Source organism: Carcharhinus amblyrhynchos, chromosome 16 (genome assembly GCF_965287045.1).
Source record: "Carcharhinus amblyrhynchos chromosome 16, sCarAmb.v2.hapA, whole genome shotgun sequence".
Classification (NCBI taxonomy): domain Eukaryota; kingdom Metazoa; phylum Chordata; class Chondrichthyes; order Carcharhiniformes; family Carcharhinidae; genus Carcharhinus; species Carcharhinus amblyrhynchos.
The window spans coordinates 34,539,821-34,562,363 of record NC_137339.1 but is presented as its reverse complement, the minus strand read 5'-3'; the positions used below and the strand labels follow the sequence as shown (position 1 = coordinate 34,562,363).

The 22,543-nt window shown below is 43.2% G+C and overlaps 1 protein-coding gene across 1 annotated transcript in view; it reads left to right on the top strand.

Moving 5' to 3' along the window:
- The first annotated feature begins 619 nt into the window (after positions 1 to 619).
- The window catches only part of LOC145354091 (opsin-5-like), a 33,372-nt gene continuing 11,448 nt past the window's right edge, over positions 620 to 22,543 (top strand). The window contains exons 1-4 of the mRNA XM_080205223.1: positions 620 to 694; positions 1,378 to 1,468; positions 18,481 to 18,643; positions 19,179 to 19,306. Of these exons, the coding sequence (XP_080061349.1) occupies positions 665 to 694; positions 1,378 to 1,468; positions 18,481 to 18,643; positions 19,179 to 19,306 (412 nt within the window). The 5' untranslated portion in view covers positions 620 to 664. The remainder of the gene's footprint in view (positions 695 to 1,377; positions 1,469 to 18,480; positions 18,644 to 19,178; positions 19,307 to 22,543) is intronic.

Genomic DNA, 22,543 nt, shown 5'->3' with positions numbered 1-22,543 from the left:
GGTCCTTTGCTCTTGCTCCCATCAGTTGTTAATCCCAGACACTGACCTGGCTGTTCTCCAACCCCTCTCCTGTCCCATTGCACAGAAAAAAGTCTGACAACACCAGGTTTTAGTCCAACCGATTTATTTGATAGTAAACTCACTAGCTTTCGAGGGGATTCCCTCTTCTTCAGGTGAATGGAGAGTTCTGGCCTCAGACAGAGCATATAAAGCATAGAAAACATAGTGTTCACTTAATTATTTGGAAAAATGTATTAAAGAAAATATTGTTCCAACAATCAGCAGTGATTTTTCCTTTTGTGAATGTTTTGCTCATCAGATTTAGCTGTGGACCGATTGTACAATTAACAGTCGTAATGCTGATGTATCACATTGTCCAGATGTGTAATGCTGAGGATGTTAGTTCAAACTTGCAAAAGTAACCCTGCCCAAAATTGTAAAAATATTAGGTGACAGATGATATTGTTTCCTATAACTAATCAACACCAAATAAGTTAGAAAAGGACAATAGGCATGATGATATAAATACCTTTTCCTTTTTTTTAGGGAAGGCTAGTTGACACAACTCTACACCAATGAAGCAATATAACCAGACTATCAATCCTCTTCAAGATCACCACAGGACCATGACTACAACAATGTCAAACCCTTAAGACACACCATAATGCTTATTACAGGGAAACAAGACACTGCAGTGAGTACCATCTCCAGGGGTGAAACTCATCTTGGACAGTGGCAGTAAATGCACAATAACAAATTGAAGGACCATCTCACTCTACTTTCCCGTGGAAAAGGGAGCCAGCTATAAAACATGCTACCAATTAGCTATGGCCTGCTTTGCATTTTGCCTAAGATGAATTTCACCCCCTTTAGGTTTGTGTCCTCTATTTATCCATCCAAACTGTCTTAATGGAGTATGAGCAGTGTAGCTGTATACTGCGAAGTGCATATTTTCCTTTCATATGAGAAGGGTGCACAGTTCCTTGGCGCAAAGGCAATAAATCTGAATGCCAGGCCTCCACTCATTTGTGATCCCTGGGGATTTCTGGGGTTTAATGAACAGGAAATTAGGTGGGCATATGGTTCACCACATTTGATTCTACTTCATCCAGGTGTTTATTTCCTACTTAAATATAATATTACGTGCCCTATCCAACTCCCAGTAGGAGCCGCACAAGCACTCCTGCCACATCTGGTTATCATAGATAATTAAGATGTCCAAGATTCTAAAACAGAGTGCATTTTCCACCTACTTTAACGGTAAACTGATGAAGTGCAAATAATTGAAATATCAGCTGGATACAACTTTTTCTGACTTTCCATTCTTCAGAGGTCGAAACCATAATTATTTTAAAAATGCAAAACATTCCTTTGCAGATGGGAAATACCAGTGAGGAGACTAACATCTTCCTGTCATCTATATCAAAGGACGAAGATATTATTTTTGGGATAATTTATTCCATATATGGTAAGACCCAGTTAATAACATATTAAGTTACAATATTGAAATACTCAGTTAAATGTAATGTAAATTTTGAATGGTTAGATTACAGAGGAGCAAGATAATGGCTAAATTATTGAATTCCAAATGATCTCTGTAATGTGGAATAATTAAGAAAAATAGCACTTAACCCAATTTCCAATGTAACTATTTAATTACAAACTTTCGGTCGGACATCTCACTGAATATTAATTTAATCTCAGCACATTGTGGCATTATCTTGTTTTACAGAAAATTTAATAATAAGATCCTGTTAATAACATTGTAATGTTAATTCTAATAATGAGAGTGTAAATGCATATAATTTCTCATAAATGTAATTGCATAATTATTTGTACATCCCAGTGTCAGGGAAGTTCTTCACTTCATTAGTCTGTGGAGAATCCATTTGTGGACTGAAGTGTTATTCAGAATGAATTACACACCAGTACTAGAATTATAGAATCCCCGCAGTGCAAAAAGAAGCCATTCGGTCCAGCGAGCCTGCACCGACAACAATCTTCCCAGGCCCTATCCCCGTAACCCCACGTATTTACCCTGCCAATCTTCCTGACACTAAGGGGCAATTGAGCATGGACAACCAACATATCCTGCAAATCTTTGGACTGCAGGAGAAAACCGGAGCACCCAGGGGAAAGTCGTGCAGACACGGCAAGAATGTGCAAACTCCACACACGTTCCCGAGGCTGGAATTGAGCCTGGGTCCATGGTGCTGTGAGGCAGCAGTGCTAACCACTATGCCACCTTGGAATAGTTGGCCCCTTTAAGGTTGTAACCTTTTAAGGGGCGGATAATGGAGGATCATGTGACCTGATCACCCAATGGGAAATGAGCACAGGGATCTTGGTGCAGAGCATGGCTTTTGCAGCCAGAGTAGATTCTAGAGCTGGAAGTGTTAACATAGTGAAAGTATTCTGTATATTTATCTGCTTGTAAATAAGCCAATATAGTTTGCTATACTAATTGGTGGTCACCAATTAATACAATTTTGTTTGAAAAATATCTTTCCATTCTGATGCAATTTTCTAATGAAGTACTTTAATGTGATGATGCAAATGGGACTTTCAATTAGTCATTGCAAAAGCTGCCATAAGAATTTGGCAATTTTTAAAATCGAAACCATCTTGTTTAATTTCAAATTTATAAAGCAATGCAGCTAAGCGGCTTACATTCAGTACACAATTTATTAGGCCGGAATGTCTGAGGAGTGGCAATTGCAGTCAGATTATTACTTGCGCTGAACCGCAGCCTCACCCATTACCCTCGCAACCTTTCAACCTGGTCCTGGTGAGAGCAGTTCGGTGCAATGGATTCCCAAGGGCTTCAGTAGACGGCAGGAGACTCAGGTAAAAGGAAGTCATGTACAGTCTTTGTAGCACTGGCTGCCGTAAAACAGGGAGGTTTAGAGGTCCAGCCACCTTGAGACACCAGGGAGAAGGTAAGTAGGTTCATTGGTGAAAGGAATGGGGTGGAATGGGATGGGGTGGCCAGCGGGGGAAGGAAGGGGTCTGTGCTCAGTGGGAATGGTGAGCGATGGGGGTAGGACAGCAGTGAGAGTGGTCAGTTGATGGAAGGGGGATTAGTAAATGGGAAGTGGGTTGGAAGATCAGTGGGCAGTTGTTGAGGGGATTAGTCATTGGGGTGGGAAGGTAGTTAAGTGTTTGGGAGAGTAGTGAAAGCAGTGGTATTGTCCCTGAACTAGTAATCCAGAAGCTCAGGGAATAGCTTTGGGGACTTGGGATCGAATCCCACCATGGCAGATAGTGAAATTTGAATTCAATAATGATTTTAAATGAAGTATAATGGTGATTGTGAAACCATTGTCAGTCATTATAAAAATCCATTTGGTTCATTAATGTCCTTTAGGGAAGAAAATCTGTCATCCTTACCTGGTCTAGGTTATATATGACTCCGGATCCATATTGTGGTTGACTCTTAAATGCCCTCAGATGTAGGGCAATTGGGGATGGGCAATAAATGCTTCCCAAGCCAGCAACATCCATGTCCCATGAAAGAATGTTGGGGATTGGGAGGGGATTCAGGGGTTGGAAAGTGCAGATTTATTTAAGGGAGTGTTGGTGGGATTCAGGAGGGCAGACGTGGGGTCAGGAGGGTAGTTGGTGTCGTCATGGACTCCAATAGCAGATCAGGGGATGTTGATGCTATAATTAGCCAAGAGCTAGAAGTGGTTTTATTTCTCCTAACGTTTTCTGGGAATATATTCTAGCATGATAGTTGCAAACCAGCAATTTAAATCAGAGTATTGGATCATTCGGAATTCAGGGCAAATTGCCCAATGGAAGTTTGAACTGGACAGTCCTTAGGTGGGGACCTCCAGGAGGTCCACCAGTAGCATCCTCCCTCCCACCCTCAGAGGGCAAAGCTCTAGAGGTCGGACATCATAGGCCATAGTCTCCTCAGGATTTGGATTTTGAAAAATTACTTCATATTGAACTGTGCTTTCAGAAACAATATTGATTCTAGTATTTTTGGATAATTATTATATGGTTATTAAAATATTTTGCAAGGGATTGTACCAAAATAATTTTATAATTCACAATTTGAAATATTTGCCTGACATTTATTTTTTAAAGCAAAGTTAGCTTCACTTAAAGATATGAATTACCAATATATCTTAATTAAGACATGAATTGTTGTATCCAAAGCTGTGTTTGTTTTAGCTGTTTGGATATTTGCATCCACATAGTTTTGGTTCTCCCCTTCTGGCTCTCACTTACCTCAACTCCTAATATCAGGCCCAGGAAGATGCAGCCTCAATCCCAATGCTTCAGCCCAAATAGGTCCCAGATTGTTTCCACTTACAGTTGCCAGCTTGAGAAACCAGAGCCATGTGAATAGAATACAGTGCACCAAGAGGCCATTTGGCCCATTTGCACTGACTGTCTCCAACAGAATAACTTATTCAGGCTCTACTCCCTCTAGGACTTCATGGGCCTGCACTAATCCACCCAACCTACACTTCTGGAGACACCAAGGGTCAATTTACCATGGCCAATCCACCCCATATCTTTGGACTGTGGAAGGAAACTGGAACATCCAGAGGGAACCCACATAGACACAAGGAGAACATGCAAACTCCACACAGTCACCCAAAACTGGAATTGAACCCAGGTCCCTGGGGCTGTGAGGCAGCAGTGCTGACCACTGTGCTACCATGTCACACTGTCTTGAAGAATCCATGTTTTGTCTCCTTTTATGTTCCTGCTCCAGCTCCAGTGTCTTTGTGTTCATGTGGAATGAGTGGTTTATCTGCGAGAATGTAAAGAGGAAAAAGGGTAAAGGATCAGTAAAAGGGTAGATCACAAAGGAAGGAGCTAACCTTGGACGAAAAGGGAGAGAGGCAGGAGAGGAGGAAAAGTGAGAGATGAAGGAAAGTGGTAGATATGAAAGGAAGATGTAGAAGAGATAGGAAAGAGGAAATAAAGTAACAGAAAAGGGAGAGAAGCAAGGAATGAATAAGAAGTAGAGAGAGAAGACTAAAAATTAATAAGGAGAGACAGAAGGAAATGCAAGAGAAGAGAGTAAAAGAGCAGTAAAGGGCGAACAACATTATAAGTTAATTTTTCTCTTGAGACTTTCTGGTACCTGGATCAATATTTGAGAGATTAAATAGCTATGAGAATTTTCTGGCTGGCTCTGGCCCTCAAGAACTTGGCATGATGTGATCTGAATCATGGAAGCCCAATTTTAAGCTGTTAATACTATGTCCTGTCTGTCTTTTTTGCTTCTGGTCAACTTCTGCTCGTTCAATACTGATGAAAGGGAAACACTGGAAAGACACATAAGAGAAGCACAAAGATCGTACATATATTCTGAAACTTATATAACTGTAGATGATTGCAAACATCCGTATGGCTATGCTAGTTTATTAAAGTGGTATGAGTCTAATTTCTGGTGGTCTGGTCAGTGACTCGCATTAATTTCTACAAGAATGCTTAGCATGCAAGCATTTCCCATTGATGTAGAATGGAAATTGAGTTTTGATTTTATCTTTGGGGGGAAATTAAGTTTTATGACAGGAATATAGTCCTCAATAGCTTAGTGGTAGATGCACAATTTTCTATGTACTTAAAGACCTAATGGTTTATTTGGATACATTCCTCTTTCATTTCTCCATGTCTTAATAAATCAAATTTGGATCTAGTAAATTTTGGATGCTTCATGATATATGTTTCAATCATTGGATATAAAATGGTAGAACCCATTGTAAAAGAGTGGGTCAAGGTCTTTTACTTCAGATTTCCCCCCTGTTTAACATCTGACCCAATTTTCTGGATTAATTTTGCTCTGTGAAACATTTTGGCTGCAGCAGGAACTGACAGTGCTGAAAGAGGAGTCAATGAGCTGGAAGAACATGAAAAGTAGGGCAACTGAGTGTGGCCTGAGGCTCTCTGATTCACCACTGAAGGCCTTGATGCAAGAGGTGCACAGGGGAAGAGAGATCCTCTTTGTTCAGGAGACAAGAGGTCCCTTCAGGCAGACACTGGCAGGAAGTAGTCATCATGGTCAATGCCAACTTGAGTCATGAGGACCTTAATGATGAATAAACATGGTCAGTTAATGTATCTTCACATTCCATTTCCTTACAAATGAACCATTGGCCTCACACACTGCTCTTTACATCAACCCCCTTCATCACATACTGACAAACGTAAATCAACAACAACTCATACTCAACAGTCAGTCTCACCTCACCCTTACATACTTTGCACTACTGCAATTGTCACACCTCACATCTCACAGGTTATACACACTGACAGCTATTCAAGTGTAGCAGGCACATTATCCAAGCACACTGTGTTACACTGACATATTTGTCTCTCGTGCAGGACAGAATGGCACATAATCAGGAGCAGCAGAGCAGGAGATGGCTGGCACGCAGAGCAGCATTTCCTCTTCCCAGTGGATGAGATGCTGTTTGCTATCATTGTCCACAACTAAGGCTGTGAACAGCGGTGGGGTTGAGACCATGGAAGTTGATGATGATGTATTCCTACTTAATTTTCCTTCATCTTCCTTCTGACATTCAATCTCCCCTCAGTCCATACTCTCTTCTGCACATGGTCTAGCCAAGCACTTCCTATTTTGCCCAACTTTCTTCACTCCAATCCTACCTTACAGCTTTTGTGCTTTCTGAGGCCCAGGAACTGCCACCCAGTGAAGAATTGGTGCAGGTCCATGAAGTCCTAGAGGGAGAAAAGGCTGATGATGGAGAAACATCCTCTCACATTCTGGCACTTACTAACAAGAGCTCAGATATTGTCACTGCATGTTCTTTAGAGAGTAGAACAGAAGCAGGACCTGCACCCTGTGGCTGAGCAGGCACAAGTGAGGCGCAGTCAGGCCAAGGTGAAAGGGTAGTATGGTTGGTAGCTCACCAGGATTCAAGCTCACACATAGATTTAGCTGCAGAGGATTCAGGTAAGAAATATTGACATGATGAATAGGGAAAGGCTGATGGATATGCACGCAGAAATGTCTCATGCATTAGCAGAGTGATCAAGAATTCTGTTATCAAGGTGCATAGAGGAGGCAACTCCAAATTGACAAAGGGCTTTGGCAGAGGTTGGAAACCATGATTTCCAGCAGTCAAGTACTGTTGACTCAACTAGAACACTTGAAGACCCAACACGATGTAGCATCTGATGGCTGATGTCTCAGCACAAGAAGAAGTCACCTAACATCTGGTGGTTGCAGTGGAAGCCCAGACTTATGTCAGGGAGCACGGTGGCACACTGGTTAGCATTGGTGCCTCTTAGTGCCAGGGATTCATGTTCAATTCCGGTCTCAGGTCACTGTCTGTGTAGAATTTGTACATTCTTCCCGTGTCTTTGTGGGTTTCCTCCAGGTGCTCCGGTTTCCTCCCATAGTCCAAAGATATGTGGGTTAGGTTGATTGGCCATGATAACTTGCCAGTTGTCTGGGGGTTAGCAGGGTGAATAAGTGAGGTTATGGGGATAGGGCCTGGGTGGAATTGTGTGCAGACCTGATGGGCTAAATGGCCTCTTTCTGCACTGTAGGGATTCTATGATGTAATGAAAATGCACTTTGTTGCCATGCAGGCTCAGAATTCTACCATGCTGGCTGTGAATACCACTGTTCAAAGAGGTCTTCAGGGTCTGTCAGCTGCAGCAGACTAAAATTGTTAAGGCCCCTCCCTGGGGAGGTGGCACTGACTCCATGGAAGATTAACCTGTTGACCTCTCTCAGGATGATAGCATTGGTCATCCCACCACATACTACCTTTGCTTTTGGCTGCCAGCCAGCCAGTTCAGACTGCTGCCACCTATGTCAAGATGGTGCAACCCAAAGCTGCATGTTTTAAGTCCACAGCAGCTCCATGTCACTGTGCAAGGCCATCTGCAGTCTCCCCCAATGAGGGTAGCATCCCCAAACAGCCATGCTGCTATCACTGGGGTAGTATGGGATCAGGCAAAGATAAGTATTAAGAAAATGCTGATTGGTTTTGTATGGAATATTCAATGTTCTGGTGGATAACTTCAGTATACAATTATTCTGTTGTGGTAGTTTTACTTCAGGACTGTGGCTAAGAAGATATTGTAATGGGACAGAGGGATGGTAAGATATGGGATTGTTGTGCCATAGGGCCCTGGGGTTGTTTTCACAGGACCTGAAGTAATATGAGGCACTCTTGGAAAAGCCATCCTTGGTGCAGAGGAGCCAACTGCCTCCTGCCTTCCACCTCCTCTTCCTCCTTTTTCTGAAGCGCTTGCTGCATCAGAAGTGGTGGGGGCTGGTGTCTCATGATGGTCAGGTGGTGGGAGGATAAAGCAAAGCCATTCTGCCAAATATTGGAGGGTTCCTCCAAAAAGGTCGAGGCATCAGAACCATTGCTTTGTCTCATCAAAAATAACTCTTCAAATGCAGACAGTAAAAATAGAGCAAAACTTTCTCCAGGGTTTAATAAAGAAACATCATTACTCCAAACTTGGGGCCTCGCCCTGGGCTACACCAAGCTCTCCACAATTCTAAACAGGTTCTTATTTATAGTGAATCAGCTGACTATTTCATCACTCTGTAATTGATTCCATGGTTTATTGGGTCAGCTGACCCCTACATCTTGATCCCATGCTCACATTCCATCCAATACAAAGTTTTCACCTGTCACATTCTAACATGCTTCAGCACCCCACTGTTCGCTTGATGATGATTCTCATGATAGCACGGCTCTCATGCTAGCCACGTATGGTTGAATTATGCAGAGTTATGTCATAAAGCAGCTGTAATGCAGTTAGATTGCTGGCCCGCAGCCACCTTTTGGTTTGACAGGATGCGGAAAGATTGGGGGAACAGTGAACTCGTGTAGAATGAAAGTATCACTCGTGCTGCCAAGATCCTGGGGTCTGCAGCCGCATCTTACACACTGACTGAGTACCAATGCATGGTAACTTTTGTGGTTTGAGATGTACTACTCATAAAACTGTATGTGCAGAGTTAATAGTGCTTACTATCCTGACAAAGACAGATGCATACACTGCTCAGTGATACTACAATAAACTCCCTCCCCTGATATAAACAGCTTCTCTCATCTCCCTACTGCAGCAATGGTTGATGAATTGAGAGATGTTAGATATTCTGCTTCAGCTTGGAAGGATCTCAACACAAAGAAATTCAGGGCTATGATCTTCATAGTGATTGGCAGAACCATCCTCATCCTGCTCCAAAGCCACAGGTTTGGTTGTAAGAGGTGGCAGAGTTCTGTGAGAATCTCTTGAATGAATCACAAGTGATACAGACATTGTCCCTGTTCCAGGTGAAAGTCAGAGAAGTACTCCTGGAAGACTTTAAATGGATAAAACCTTCCTCTAAGAGTCTGTCTCTTCCCTCCCTCCTCTCCTTTATACAGGCAGCTAGTTCCCTTGTTTACTGCCTCTGCACTATCTCCCTCTCATGGTCCAGTCCAAAGGGGACTGCTACAATAGCATCAATGACTGGGAGTGTGCCCGGTCAAAACCAAAGCCTTTTCCACATACAGCATTACTCCCTGCAGACTTCATCAACTATAACCAACTCCTCAAAATGCCCACTCCTTCCAAAACCTCACAGTCATTAGCAAGTAATTAATAATTAACTTGTGGGTTGATGATTTTTTGAATAAAACTAATGTGGTGCTCCTCCATATTGCAAAATGCATGTTTGGCTGTCTGTATGTTTAAGAGAGCATTTTAATTAGATCAGTGAGGTCCTAAATGACAACACCAGTGTCAAATCAGCCTTAACACACTGACTGGCATCATGATCTGCTTGGTTTGCATACATCCAACGTACATTCTTAATGTATATGTGAATACATTGAAATCAAATGGCACCTGTAGCCCCAAAACTAATGGCATTATAAAACCCAGTTTTGTAGCAATTATATCTTCCCGCAAACATTTTATCTGATTTATCAACTCAAGAAATTCAAATTACCTCCTTCAATTTGTTCTTCTGAAAGGGCATTTTAAATAATCTAGTCTTGTTATTTTACAATAATATGTAGATTTTATTCTATCACGGGACATGTACATGTAGGCATGACAAGCATCTGTTGCCTATCCCTTTATGCTCTTGAGAAGGCAGTGGTGAGCTGCATTCTGATATTTGTGTAGTCCATCTGGTGTAGGAATACTCAATGCTATTAGACAGGGAATTCCAGATTTTGGTCCAGTGACAGTGAAGGAATAGCAATATAGTTCCAAATCAGGCTTGATAAGCAACTTCAGATATACATGCTGAAGCTAACACATACAATATCCATTTACTTGCGAACAATTAAAACCATTAACCACTGATATTAGGTCCACAAATACAGCATGAATGTTCCCAAACATTGTGTCCAGATTTTTTAAAAGCAAAAATATTGAATTTTCATGATAAAAGTCAATTGTGAACTTTTCTTACAATTTTAATAAATTAATTGTTCACAGCATTTCAGTAAACGAGAGCAGAATTAATTGCAAAAATTAATGGTAAGTTGCCAATGTTATCAGTCTAACTCATGCCTCATAGCACCAGGACAACGGGTTAAATTCTGGCCTTAGATCCCTGTCTGTGTGGAGTTTGTATACGCTCCCCATGTTTGTGTGGGTTTTTTCTGGGTCCTATGGTTTCCTCCCACACTCCAAAGAACATAAGAACATAAGAACATAAGAAATAGGAGCAGGAGTAGGCCATCTAGCCCTTCGAGCCTGCCCCGCCATTCAATAAGATCATGGCTGATCTGTCGTGGCTCAGTTCCACATTCCCGCCCTCTCTCCATAACCCTTAATCCCCTCTCTTATCAAAAACCCATCAACCCGCGTCTTAAAAATATTTAGCAAGGCAGCCTCCACCACTTCAACGGGCAGAGAATTCCAGAGATTCACCACCCTTTGAGTGAAGAAGTTCCTCCTCAACTCTGTTCTAAACCGCCCCCCCCCTTTATCTTGAGGCTATGCCCCCTAGTCCTACTGTCCTTTCTGAGCGGGAAGAGTCTCTCCACCTCTATCCTATCCATCCCATTCATCATCTTATACGTCTCAATGAGATCTCCCCTCATTCTTCTAAACTCTAACGAGTACAAGCCTAGTTTATTCAGCCTTTCCTCATAGCTCAACCCCCTCAACTCTGATATGCAGATTGGGTGGATTAGGCATGCTAAATTGCCCCTTAGTGTCCCATGGTGGGTAGGTTAGATGGATTATTGGCAACTTATCATAAATTTCTGCAATTAATTCTGCTCCAGTTTACTGAAATGCTGTGAACTGTTAATTTATTAAAATTGAATCAAAAGTTCACAATTCATCGTTATTCCTGAAAATTCAATATTTTTGTTTTTAAAAAAATTGGACACAGCGCTTGGGAACATTCACACTGTATCTGTGGACTTAATATCAGTGTTTTTAATTGTTCACAAGTAAATGGTAAATGCGCAGGATTGTGGGGATAGGGCAGGGGGTGGACCTGGGTAAGATGCTTTTTCACAGTATCGGTGCAGACTCAATGGGCCAAGTGGCCTCCTTCTGCACTGTGGGGTTTCTATGTGAACTAATGTTGTTTATGCAGTGCTTGCATGTGAGACAAGTATTTAAGCTTTTCAAATAAGCATGAGTCCTTTAGCAACAGATTCTCTTGAGCTGATCCTATCCTTATTCATTATTGACACAATTCCGACATGAACTATGAAGAGTATTTAATTTATCTCCCTAGCTTAGTGGTGGAAATTATAGCTGTCCTTTCAACACCTCAACCGAGATCAGTTAACTCAGCACAGCTGTGGAATGAAAGCTGGAATCTTTGTACAGCTCAAGAATCAATTTCTTAACCAGATAAAGAGACTGGGGAGCAGCTGACAGTCATTTGTAAGGGGTCAAATTTCATTTAATATATGAAAAACAAATTTATAAAGGATGAAGTTGCTTCAAAATCCCTTGTGCCTCATTGTGGAGTAACTGGGCCAGTTTCTTTTGCTGAGGCATCAGCACTTGGAAGTCAAAGCTTATTTGATATATTTATTAGGTCTAGATCATACCAACCAGAAGAGATTTTGAACCTTGCTGTCAGATATTAGACACAGATTACTTGTATTGTTTGTAAATGTGGATTAAGAGACGGTATGAGAAAAGCAAAATACTGCAGATACTGGAAATCTGAAATAAAAAACAAAGTGCTGGAAATATTCAGCAGGTTTGGCATCGTTTGCTTCTCCCTCTTCACAGATGTTGACAGACTGGGGGTGGAATTTACCCATCATAAATCATCGGTGATGCAGATTTTGCTCCCAGTTTAGATGAAAGTAAGAGAAGTACTCCTGGAAGACTTTAAGTGGATAAGATCTCCTTCTAGGAGACCTCTCTTCCCTCCCACACTCCCTAAGCCGTGTGTCAGTCTCATCAGCTGAAGGTAGAGGGCGGCACGATGGCACAGTGGTTAGCACTGCTGCCTCACAGTGCTAGGGACCTGGGTTCAATTCCGGCCTTGGTTGAATGTCTGTGGAGTTTGCATATTCTCCCTGTGTCTGCGTGGGTTTCCTCCACGCGCTCTGGTTTCCTCCCATAGTCCAAAGATTAAAATTACCCCTTAGTGTCCCAAGATATGTAGGTTAGATTGAATAGTGGGGTAAGTGCGTAGATATGTTCTGTAGTTGTGGGAAACGGCGGGGAAGAGATCCTGGGAAAGATACTGTTAGAGAGTCAGTGCGGTCTCAATAGGCGAAATAGCCTCCTTCTGCACTGTAGGGATTCTATGATTGTGTCAGTAATTGTACAGTGTCCCTCAAGATTATATCAGTAATTACAAAATGTCCCAGTAGTTTGTGCCATAAGAAAAAATAATTTTTGGGGCAGCCCAGTGGTTAGCATTGAGTCAGATGTCCCAGGTCAATGATCTGCCACTGTATCTGGTCATCCCATAGCTGCTGATGCTGCAAAGACAGAGTCATGCAACTCAGGATGGGATGACAGCTCCTTAGCCTGCAAGGCCGATTGGAAGAGTCCCATTGCATTCTATCTGAGGAGATGGTGCCGTCATTGCAGTGCACTGAGGCCAACACTGTGAGTTTGATGTGTCCTGTGTGCAGGACATGCACTCCATGGCAGGAGATATCCATGATGTGGGTATGCCGGCGTTGGACTGGCGTAAACACAGTAAAAAGTCTGACAACACCAGGTTTTAGTCCAACCTATTTATTTGATAATATACTCGCAAGCTTTCAGGTTAGCCCCTTCGCATATCCATACCATAGTGTAGGGTTTTGACTGCATGGCATAGGCAATGGTGGGAATCCACAAGTGTTAGTGCCAGAGGGCGGTGGGACTTCTGGATTTCGCTCCAGCTGCCCCTCCAATCCACACCGGAGCATAGGGGCCCCTGGGAACCTGAAGCGAAGAGGATTAGCAGGAGTACTACCTGGGGCCCTCCAGCCAAGGGACCCCGGGTGTCTCTGGCCCATGTGACACACCCCTCCCTATGAGCGACACGCCTCCAGCCCCTGACACCAAGAAGGGCAGTCCAACATCTGTGCTTCCTGAAAGCAGACCTGGACTCTCAAGGTCCTGGCACCCTGGGAGATGCCTGCCAAAGCCATCTCAGAGTGTGGAAGTCAGCCGGCCACCTCAACCTCAGCTGTGGATCTTATGGAGACACTTCGATATAGTGGGAGGGTGAGGAAGTTTAAGAAACCATAGGCACTAGTGTGCATGGGTGACTATAGGCACTAATGCAGTAAAGCCACCATTTTGTTCTGAGTGTTTGTCAATACTTTCAATTTGTTCAACCACAGAATCTCCACACTGTCTGTTCATGCCATCCAACATGGGGAACCAGTGCATTCACCTGGCATCTCACCCTTGTGAGACTGTCCCACCCATCCTCTTGCCAGCACCCACTAAGGAAGAGCACTCCTTCCCAGCTGAGATGTGGACAGGAACGCAGGAAGGAAGTCATGGGAAGCGCTACCTGCATACCAACCTCACAACACCTTTAAGCAAGTGATGGCCCCCTGCATGAAGGGTAGAGAAAGTCTGCAAGTGACCCCTCCTGACTGCTCTCCCCAAAATGGCAATTCTGGGACTCTCACCCCCGGCCTCGGTTGAACCTATCCATGTACTCTGAGCTTCTCCCCTGAGCTGTGCACATCATGGAAGGTGCTGGCTACCTGTATGCTCACCTCCGAAACCTTCCTCAGAGGTGAAGGTGCCAGGTTCATGCTTCTGTAGAGCTGTTGTAAATGGCACCAGTGCCAGCAGAAAATTCTGCCCGGGCTCAATATCCAGACAGACTAATCACTACTGACATGCTAATGTATCAAAATGAGTACTCGGTGTGGTCCCACACCCTGTTTTAGGCCACTTCATCAACAAGAGACAGGGAGGATGAAAATTCAGAAACTCACCAGTGCGAACTGCGCCCTCCAGGTTTTGAATCTGCATTGGCATTCCCGCTGACAGAGTGCGGGATCAAAATCGCCCCTAATTTTATGAATGCTGGATTTCATAAAACTATTATGTTTTAAACTGTCTCCTTTAAGTCAAGATAAAATGGAGTACTGGAGAACGTGCCCGCCATGGAAATGCTTGGAAACAAGCCCATGTGACCTGGTTGCCATTGGCTGAGGCCTAGGTCAAGACTTGCTGAATGTAAGGTGAAAACTTTTAACACCTGGACAGAAAGGAGGAAGAGGCTCTCAGAGACTGTCAGAGTCAATGAGACAAAGATATTTGGGGGAGAAGATTGAAAGCAGCAGTTGCTATGCTGGACAGGAGAAAAAACCTGGGTTTTGGGTATGGCCATAAAGTATAAAAGCAGCTTTGACCCTAGAAGACTTGGCTTCAGATTATACAATCTTGACATGGGCGGCAGCTGTTAGGGCTAGCTGACAGAAAGCAGCAAGGGCACTGGCGGAGTGGCAGTGTTGAGAGGACAAATGCTATCACATTGAGGGAAGACAGCAGGTTTGAGCTCCTCAGAGGCTCAAAGGGTTTTCAGGGTCTAACATCAGCCCAGCAATGTTCAAGTCAACAACTCAAAATGCCCAGAAATATGTTTCAACATATGTCCAGGGCAATACGTATACTTTATTTGGATTGAGAACAATATCTTCGTAATAGTTTGAGTTTTATTTTTTTCCTTATCAATGTCCTTGCAGATTGCCTTGGAAGGTCACTGTCTCCCTTGTTTTGGCCAATGCCTCTGATTCACTGATCCTCCAGGATTATCCTGGAGCCTCCAGGAAATGAGAACTAGTCTGCTGGACACCACTCTGTGAAACTCAGGGAAAAATTCTTCAGGGAGTTGTAAAAAGCTTTTCTTTTCATTTTCTTTGAACACTTTCATTTATTAGACTGAGAAGTACTGGAAATGGGAAAACAGGTTGTACAGGAAGTGAGAGATCCTGCTTCCAAACCTCTGGGAATATATCAAAGCTGATTTGGTAATCCAACTAGCCCTTGTTTCCAATGAACACTGCTGTCTGAAACCTATTATGATAGTTGCAAATACATTCTGTGATGCAGAACTACTGAACTTGGTTGATAATCTTGCCCTCAAACTCCTGCAGCATACAGGACTAGAGGGCACAGCCTCAAGATAAGGGGGGGGGACAGTTTAGATCGGAGTTGAGGAGGAACTTCTTCACTCAAAGGGTGGTGAATCTCTGGAATTCTCTGCCCGTTGAAGTGGTGGAGGCTACCTCGCTAAATATATTTAACTCACGGGTAGATAGGTTTCTGATAGACAGGGGAATTAAGGGTTATGGGGACAAAGTGGGAAAGTGGAACTGATCCACATCAGATCAGCCATGATCTTATTGAATGGCAGGGCAGGCTCGAAGGGCTAGATGGCCTACTCCTGCTCCTACTTCTTGTGTTCTTATGTTCTTATTATTCCAAGCTTCAGTGAAAACAAATATTCTTTCCTGCTGCTCCTTCTGCCTTTTTTTCTCCTGTGTTTGAACTCATCACTGCAGAAGCCTGGATTTTGTAGTCAGCAGTGAGTGAACACTACTGATATTCACATTGAGAAAAACTGCCTACACTTTAATGAACTCCAGTGTGCAGGCATCCTCTTTTCTAATTCAGTTAGAATTTAATCTTCTACAGGGGACCTGTAGCAGGGCAGGTAGCAGGGAGCCTGATTAACCAATTAGCTTGAATAATTCAGCAGATGGTTACAGAAAAATCAATTTTATAGTATCATTGACTCACAGAGCAGAAAGGAGGCCATTCAGCCCATCGAGCCAACACCAACAACAACCCCACCCAGACCCTATAATCCCACGCATTTACCTTGCTAATCCCCTGACACTAAGGGGCAATTTACATAACCTGCACATCTTTGTGGGAGGAAACTGGAGCACCCAAAGGAAACCCACGTAGAAATGGAGAGAACGTGCAAACTCCACACAGACAGTGACCCAAGGCTTGAATTGAACCCGGGTCTCTGGCACTATGAGGCAGCAGTGTTAACCACTGTGCAACCGTGAAACTACATCAGGACATACATCTTGGACTGAGGGAGGAACCTAAAAAGCATACTACAAACTTTAATTGTTTTCCTAAAAAACCTGCCATATTTGAATTTGTGGCTCTCAAAATGTTTTAACCCAGGATCACTTTAAGTGGGGAAAAAGACAACCTGCCAGTGCTACTCCGCCTGTTTTTGCTTGCAGTGCAAAATGAAAATTACCAGAATTAATGGGAAGCTGTGTGTTGCTTTTAATGAAACACCAATGAAGTGATGTCTGGTCCCGAGCTGGAGAGCTTCAATCTCATGTCAAGCTTCTCATTTAGCTGGTCCCACTTTGTTTTCAAACCCACAAATGTTGAAAATCCAATTACAGTTAGATATTATACTGTAACATAAATCTGCCTTGTAAAAAAATACATTGATGTTACGAGTGTCTATGATGTACTGTGCTGCACACAGGAGGTGGTCTGGTTCATGCCATCATGTGAGTGGTGAGTATAAGAGTTTTGACCTGTTCTCTTGTATATTTTCGACTGTTGTATTATGTGTCTATGACTTACACTTTGGACCAGTGCACAGAACAACTGGAAGGCTGTCATGAAATTCATTCTGAGAATCACTGATTTAATTTTCTCCTAAAGGATTGAGACACCATACGTGTAAAATTCATAAAAGTGTCATACAATGCAGAAGGAGGCCATTCAGCCCATCAAGTCTGCACTGACCCTAATCCCACCCAGGCCCTATCCCCATGCATTTACCCTAGCTACTTCCCCTAACACTAAGGGGCAAGTTAGCATGGCCAAGCCACCTAACCTGCACTTCTTTGGGCTGTGGGAGGAAACCAACACAGACACAGGGAGAATGTGCAAACTCCACAAAAACAGTGACCCAAGCTGGGAATAGAACCCAGGTCCCTAGCACTGTGAGGCAGAAGTGCTAACCACTGTGCCACCGAGCTGCCCTAAATTAATTACCAAAATTAATTGTTCAGGACTAGAGAAGTTGTTCAGAAGTAATTATAACTGAGCACCGAATTAAAAGTACAGTTACCTCAAATGGAAAACATTTTAACATGTGTATAAGTCTTTACAGGAAGAAGAGCAGGTTTAAGTTCGGGCAATATTGGTAATTTAAGTGCTAATTCCATTTTTTTAACTCTTCCATGGGATATGGACAATCACTGACCAGGCCAGCATTTTCGCTCACCCCAAAATATCATTGAACTGAGTGGCTTGCATAGTCATTTCAGAGAGCAATTAAGAGTCAACCATACCACTCCGGGTCTGGAGACTAATGTAGGTCAGACCAGGTGAGGATGGCAGATTTCTTCCCCTAATGGACATTATTAAACTAGACAGGTTTTTACATCAATCAATGATAGTCTTATGGTCATCATCACTGAAACTAGCTTTCAACTGTTAAAGATCTGTATTAATTAACTGAACTTAAATTTTGTCAGCTGATGTAATGAGATTTGAATCCATGTTCTCGCAGTATTAACAAGATTACTAGTCCAGTGGCATCACCACTGCACTTTCAGCGCCCCTTAAATTGGCAACAAATGTAAAATTACAGTCTTTGGAGGAATGAGCAACTTCACAATGTCCTTGTTTAACTACTCATCTGCAGACACCAGAAGTGACTGTCAATTTTATCCAGTAATTACAGCGAGAGCTGACAGCTTCGCCATTATTACTACTACTATTGTGTTTATCTGATAGTCAAAACAAGAATTCGCACAAGTCACACATTGCATATAACTTAGATCAGATATTGGCCAAGCCAGATGTCAAATTTCTGCCTAATTAATGGAGGTTTACACCTGCACTGACAGTTGTGGAATTTTAAATTAATACTTGTTTGGAAAATATTGGTTCTTGGGAAAGTGTAGGTTTTAAAAGACGTTGAAGTAAGTGTCTGCTTGTAATTTGTATGTGAGAAGTAAGTTTTCCAACTGCAAAAATGCTTCAAATATTAACTGTAGAACAATAATTATTGTGTTTTCACAGGTGTTTTATCTGTGTTTGGAAATGGTGCTCTCCTGTTTATAGCGTACCAGAAAAGACATACCCTTAAACCTGCTGAATATTTCATTGTAAACTTAGCAATCAGTGACCTTGGAATGATATTAACTCTATTACCTCTGGCCATACCATCATCTTTTTCACACAGGTAATTAAAACACACAAACTAATTCATAACAAATCCAGTTCAAGCATTCCAGAAGTTTTTTGTTATTGATTCATCAAAGGAATTTGGCTTTGGATAGCAAATAATATCTTTTAGTACAATCATTTGATTCGGTGCTCAGTATTAAGTATCAATTGTCAAGCTAAGTTCATACTTTTTGACATATTATAAATAGAAGCACAGAAGGGTGGGATTCTCCAATCCCATACACCTCACTACCACTGCCAACAATTTGGCACTCAACCAAATCTCCATCCACTGGAGTGGGATTGAAGAAGCCCAACCACAGGCAAGGTTGGACACTTCTGACTTCAGTATTTCCAACTTGAAATTCAAAATCCAAACGAAAAAGGAAGTTTTATTAGATTATCAGCTTTATTAGATTAAAAAAATTAGCATAAGTATCTTGGCAAGGTGAAGCATTTAAATAAGCATCTCCGCCTCAATCCTAGATTCAGAATTCTCTAACCTTACGCTTACTCTTATAAGACGACTAACAGACTGATCTTTTTTCCAGATGGTTATTTGGCCAAAGAACATGCATCTATTATGCTTTCTGTGGTATGTTGTTTGGTATCTGCAGCCTTACCAACCTGACAGTGCTGAGCGTTGTCTGCTGTATGAAGGTCTGTTACCCTGCTTATGGTAGGTTCAATTTAATATTTTTCAGTTTTATAATAGATATCGAATTTCAATTACAATTTCATGGACATTGACAATAATACATCAACCCTAGACTGCTTCATCTACAGAGAAATGCATACATTTTACAGCACAGAAACAAACATTCAACCTAACTGGTCTATGAAAGTAAGGTAAACAGAAAATGCTGGTAAAATCAACAGCTTTAGCAGCACTTGTGGAGAGAGAAGCAGAGTTAACATCTAAAGTCTTTAGAGCTAACCAGAGGGTGAAATTTGATGGATTTTATACTGTTTAAGAGGAGAAGTGGAGCAAAATACAAGGTCAGGGATAGAGAGTTGGCGCAATTTGACAAAGATGTCACGGGCACAAGACAGAGGCAGTATTAATGGTAGTGCTAAGGACTAAAGAAGGTGCTGATAGTGGCATAAAGGTAATGGCAGAAAGTGTTGATAGCAGAAGAAAGGTCAGTGTGCAGGTTTGAATCCCATCATTGCACTTGTTGGGATTAAAATTTAATAATTAACCTGGAATATAAAGCTAGTCTCAATAATGTTGACCATGAATAATAGCAGCGTGATCGTCACTTTTTCTGCAGTTTCCGGCCATTTTATCGTGGGGCATTGTTTGCTGGAGCAGACGAGTGAAGGAGCAGAGAGAGAGCTAAGATTTTACCTGTTAAAAACCTGTTTAAAATAAGTTTAAAGCACTTTGTTCTTTGTAGAACTGTTTAAAGCATTTATTTATTGTATTTACTGCTTTAAGAATTCTGAGGGAGTGGTTAGCAGGCAGTTGTGGGCCATCAGCTTTAAATATCAACTGACCACACGGTGAGGCCTTCCATTGTTTGCTGGAGCAGACGAGTGAAGGAGCAGAGAGAGAGCTAAGATTTTACCTGTTAAAAACCTGTTTAAAATAAGTTTAAAGCACTTTGTTCTTTGTAGAATTGTTTAAAGCATTTATTTATTGTATTTACTGCTTTAAGAATTCTGAGGGAGTGGTTAGCAGGCAGTTGTGGGCCATCAGCTTTAAATCAGCCCCAGGTTTAAAAGGAGGCCTGGTGTAGACAGCGGGCAGCGTCTGAGCGGGCAGTGGAGTGAGTGGGAAGCAGAGTGAGCTATTAGGGCTTAATATCAAAAAGGGCTGGAAGGAAAAAAGGCCAGGTGAGTTCGTTTGAAAAACAAAAAAAACAAAAAAAATTTTTTCCAAAACTACTACAGTGAATAATGGAGGGGCATGTGATGTGTGGTTTCTGTATGATGTGGGAACTGGTGGACCCCAGGGTTCATCCCAGTGACCATGTCTGCAGTAAGTGCAGGTTGCTGGAGGAGCTCCAGCTCAGGGTAAATGAGCTGGCCTCTGAGCTACAGACACTGAGGCTCATCAGGGGGAGAGAGGGTGCCATTGTCAATGGGGTGCAAGTGACATCCACCCCCCCTAGACTGGCTAACTCTAAGGGTCAGGGACAAGAGGGGGCTGCTGGGAGGAGGAAGGGGGGTGAGGAGAGGAGGCCTCAGCCTCTTAATCTGCATAACAGGTTTGAGGTTCTTGCTTCCAGGCTGGACGAGAACGAGGCAGGTGAGGTTGGTGAGCAAGCTGCACACGGTACAGTGCTGCAGCAGGACATAGGCAAAGAGAAGGGGAAAAGGAACGTAGTAGTGATTGGGGATAGTGGGGTGAAGGGTATTGACACTGTCCTTTGTCACAATGACAAAGTGCACAGAAGGGTGTGTTGTCTGCCTGGTGCTCGGGTACGGGATGTCGCAGCTGGGCTGCAGAGGAACCTGGAGTGGGAGGGTGAGAATCCGGTCGTTGTGGTACATGTGGGTGCCGGCGACGTAAGCAAAATGCAGACTGAGGATCTGGGGAGGGAGTATGAAAAGCTGGGAATGGAATTAAAAAGTAGAACCGACAAGGTGGTTATCTCTGGGCTACTGCCTGAACCGTGTGCAGATGGGCGTAGGGTTGACAGGATTAAGGAAGTGAATGGGTAGCTCAGGGATTGGTGTGGGAGGAATGGGTTTGAATTTATGGGGCATTGGCACCAGTATTGGGGTAGGTGGGACCTGTTCGGGCGGGATGGGGTTGGTCTGAACCGTGCTGGGACCAGAGTGCTGGCGAATCGAGTAAAGAGGACTGTAGACAGGGCTTTAAACTAATTAGGGGGGGGAGGGTGCGAGGGTAGGTGATGGTACGAGGTCTAAAGTTAAGGAGAGGGTACATGTAAGGGAAGAGGCCGAGGATGTCCCAATAATAGAGGGAGTAGGGGGCGTGAGTATAGTTGGTGGCGTTGCGGCAAATAGGGTCCAGGTGAAGGCTGGGATGAAAGCACTTTATCTGAATGCACGAAGCATTCAGAATAAAGTGGATGAGCTGGTGGCGCAGATCGACACAAATGGATACGATCTGGTGGCCATTACAGAGACGTGGCTGCAGGGTGACAGGGACTGGGAGCTGAATGTACAGGGCTATCAAGTGTTTAGGAAGGATAGGCAGGAGGGAAAAGGGGGGGGCGTAGCTCTGCTGATTAAGGATAGCATCACGGTGGTAGCAAGGGATGATATTGGAGCCAAGGAGCAGAGGGTGGAATCGTTGTGGGTGGAGATTAGGAACAGCAAAGGGAGGAAGACGCTGGTGGGTGTCGTCTATAGGCCTCCGAATAATGATCTGGAGGTGGGGCGGGCTGTTAACGCGCAAATAAGTGCGGCGTGCAGGAATGGGACGGCTGTAGTTATGGGGGATTTCAATCTGCATATTGATTGGTCGACCCATGTTGGACGTGGGGGGCTCGAGGAAGAGTTCTTGGAATGCTGCCGGGATAGTTTCCTCAAACAGTGTGTGTTGGAGCCGACGAGGGAGCAAGCTATCTTGGATCTGGTGCTATGTAATGAGGCGGGTAGAATTAGGGACCTTGTGGTGAAGGATCCTCTTGGGGAGAGTGATCATTGTATGGTGGAGTTTCTGGTGCAGATGGAGGAGGAGAAAGTGGGTTCCCGGACACGCGTCCTCTGTTTGAATAGAGGGGAGTACGGTAGGATGAGAGAAGAATTGGCGAATGTGGACTGGGGGAGCGCGTTGGAGGGAGGGTCTGTTGAGGAGCAGTGGAGGATCTTTAAGGAGATCTTTCTTGGTGCTCAGCAGAAATTTATTCCGATGGTCAAAAAGGATAGTAGGAGGAGAGGTAATAAGCCGTGGATAACGAAGGAGGTGAAGGAAAGTGTTAAACTAAAAGCGGAGGAA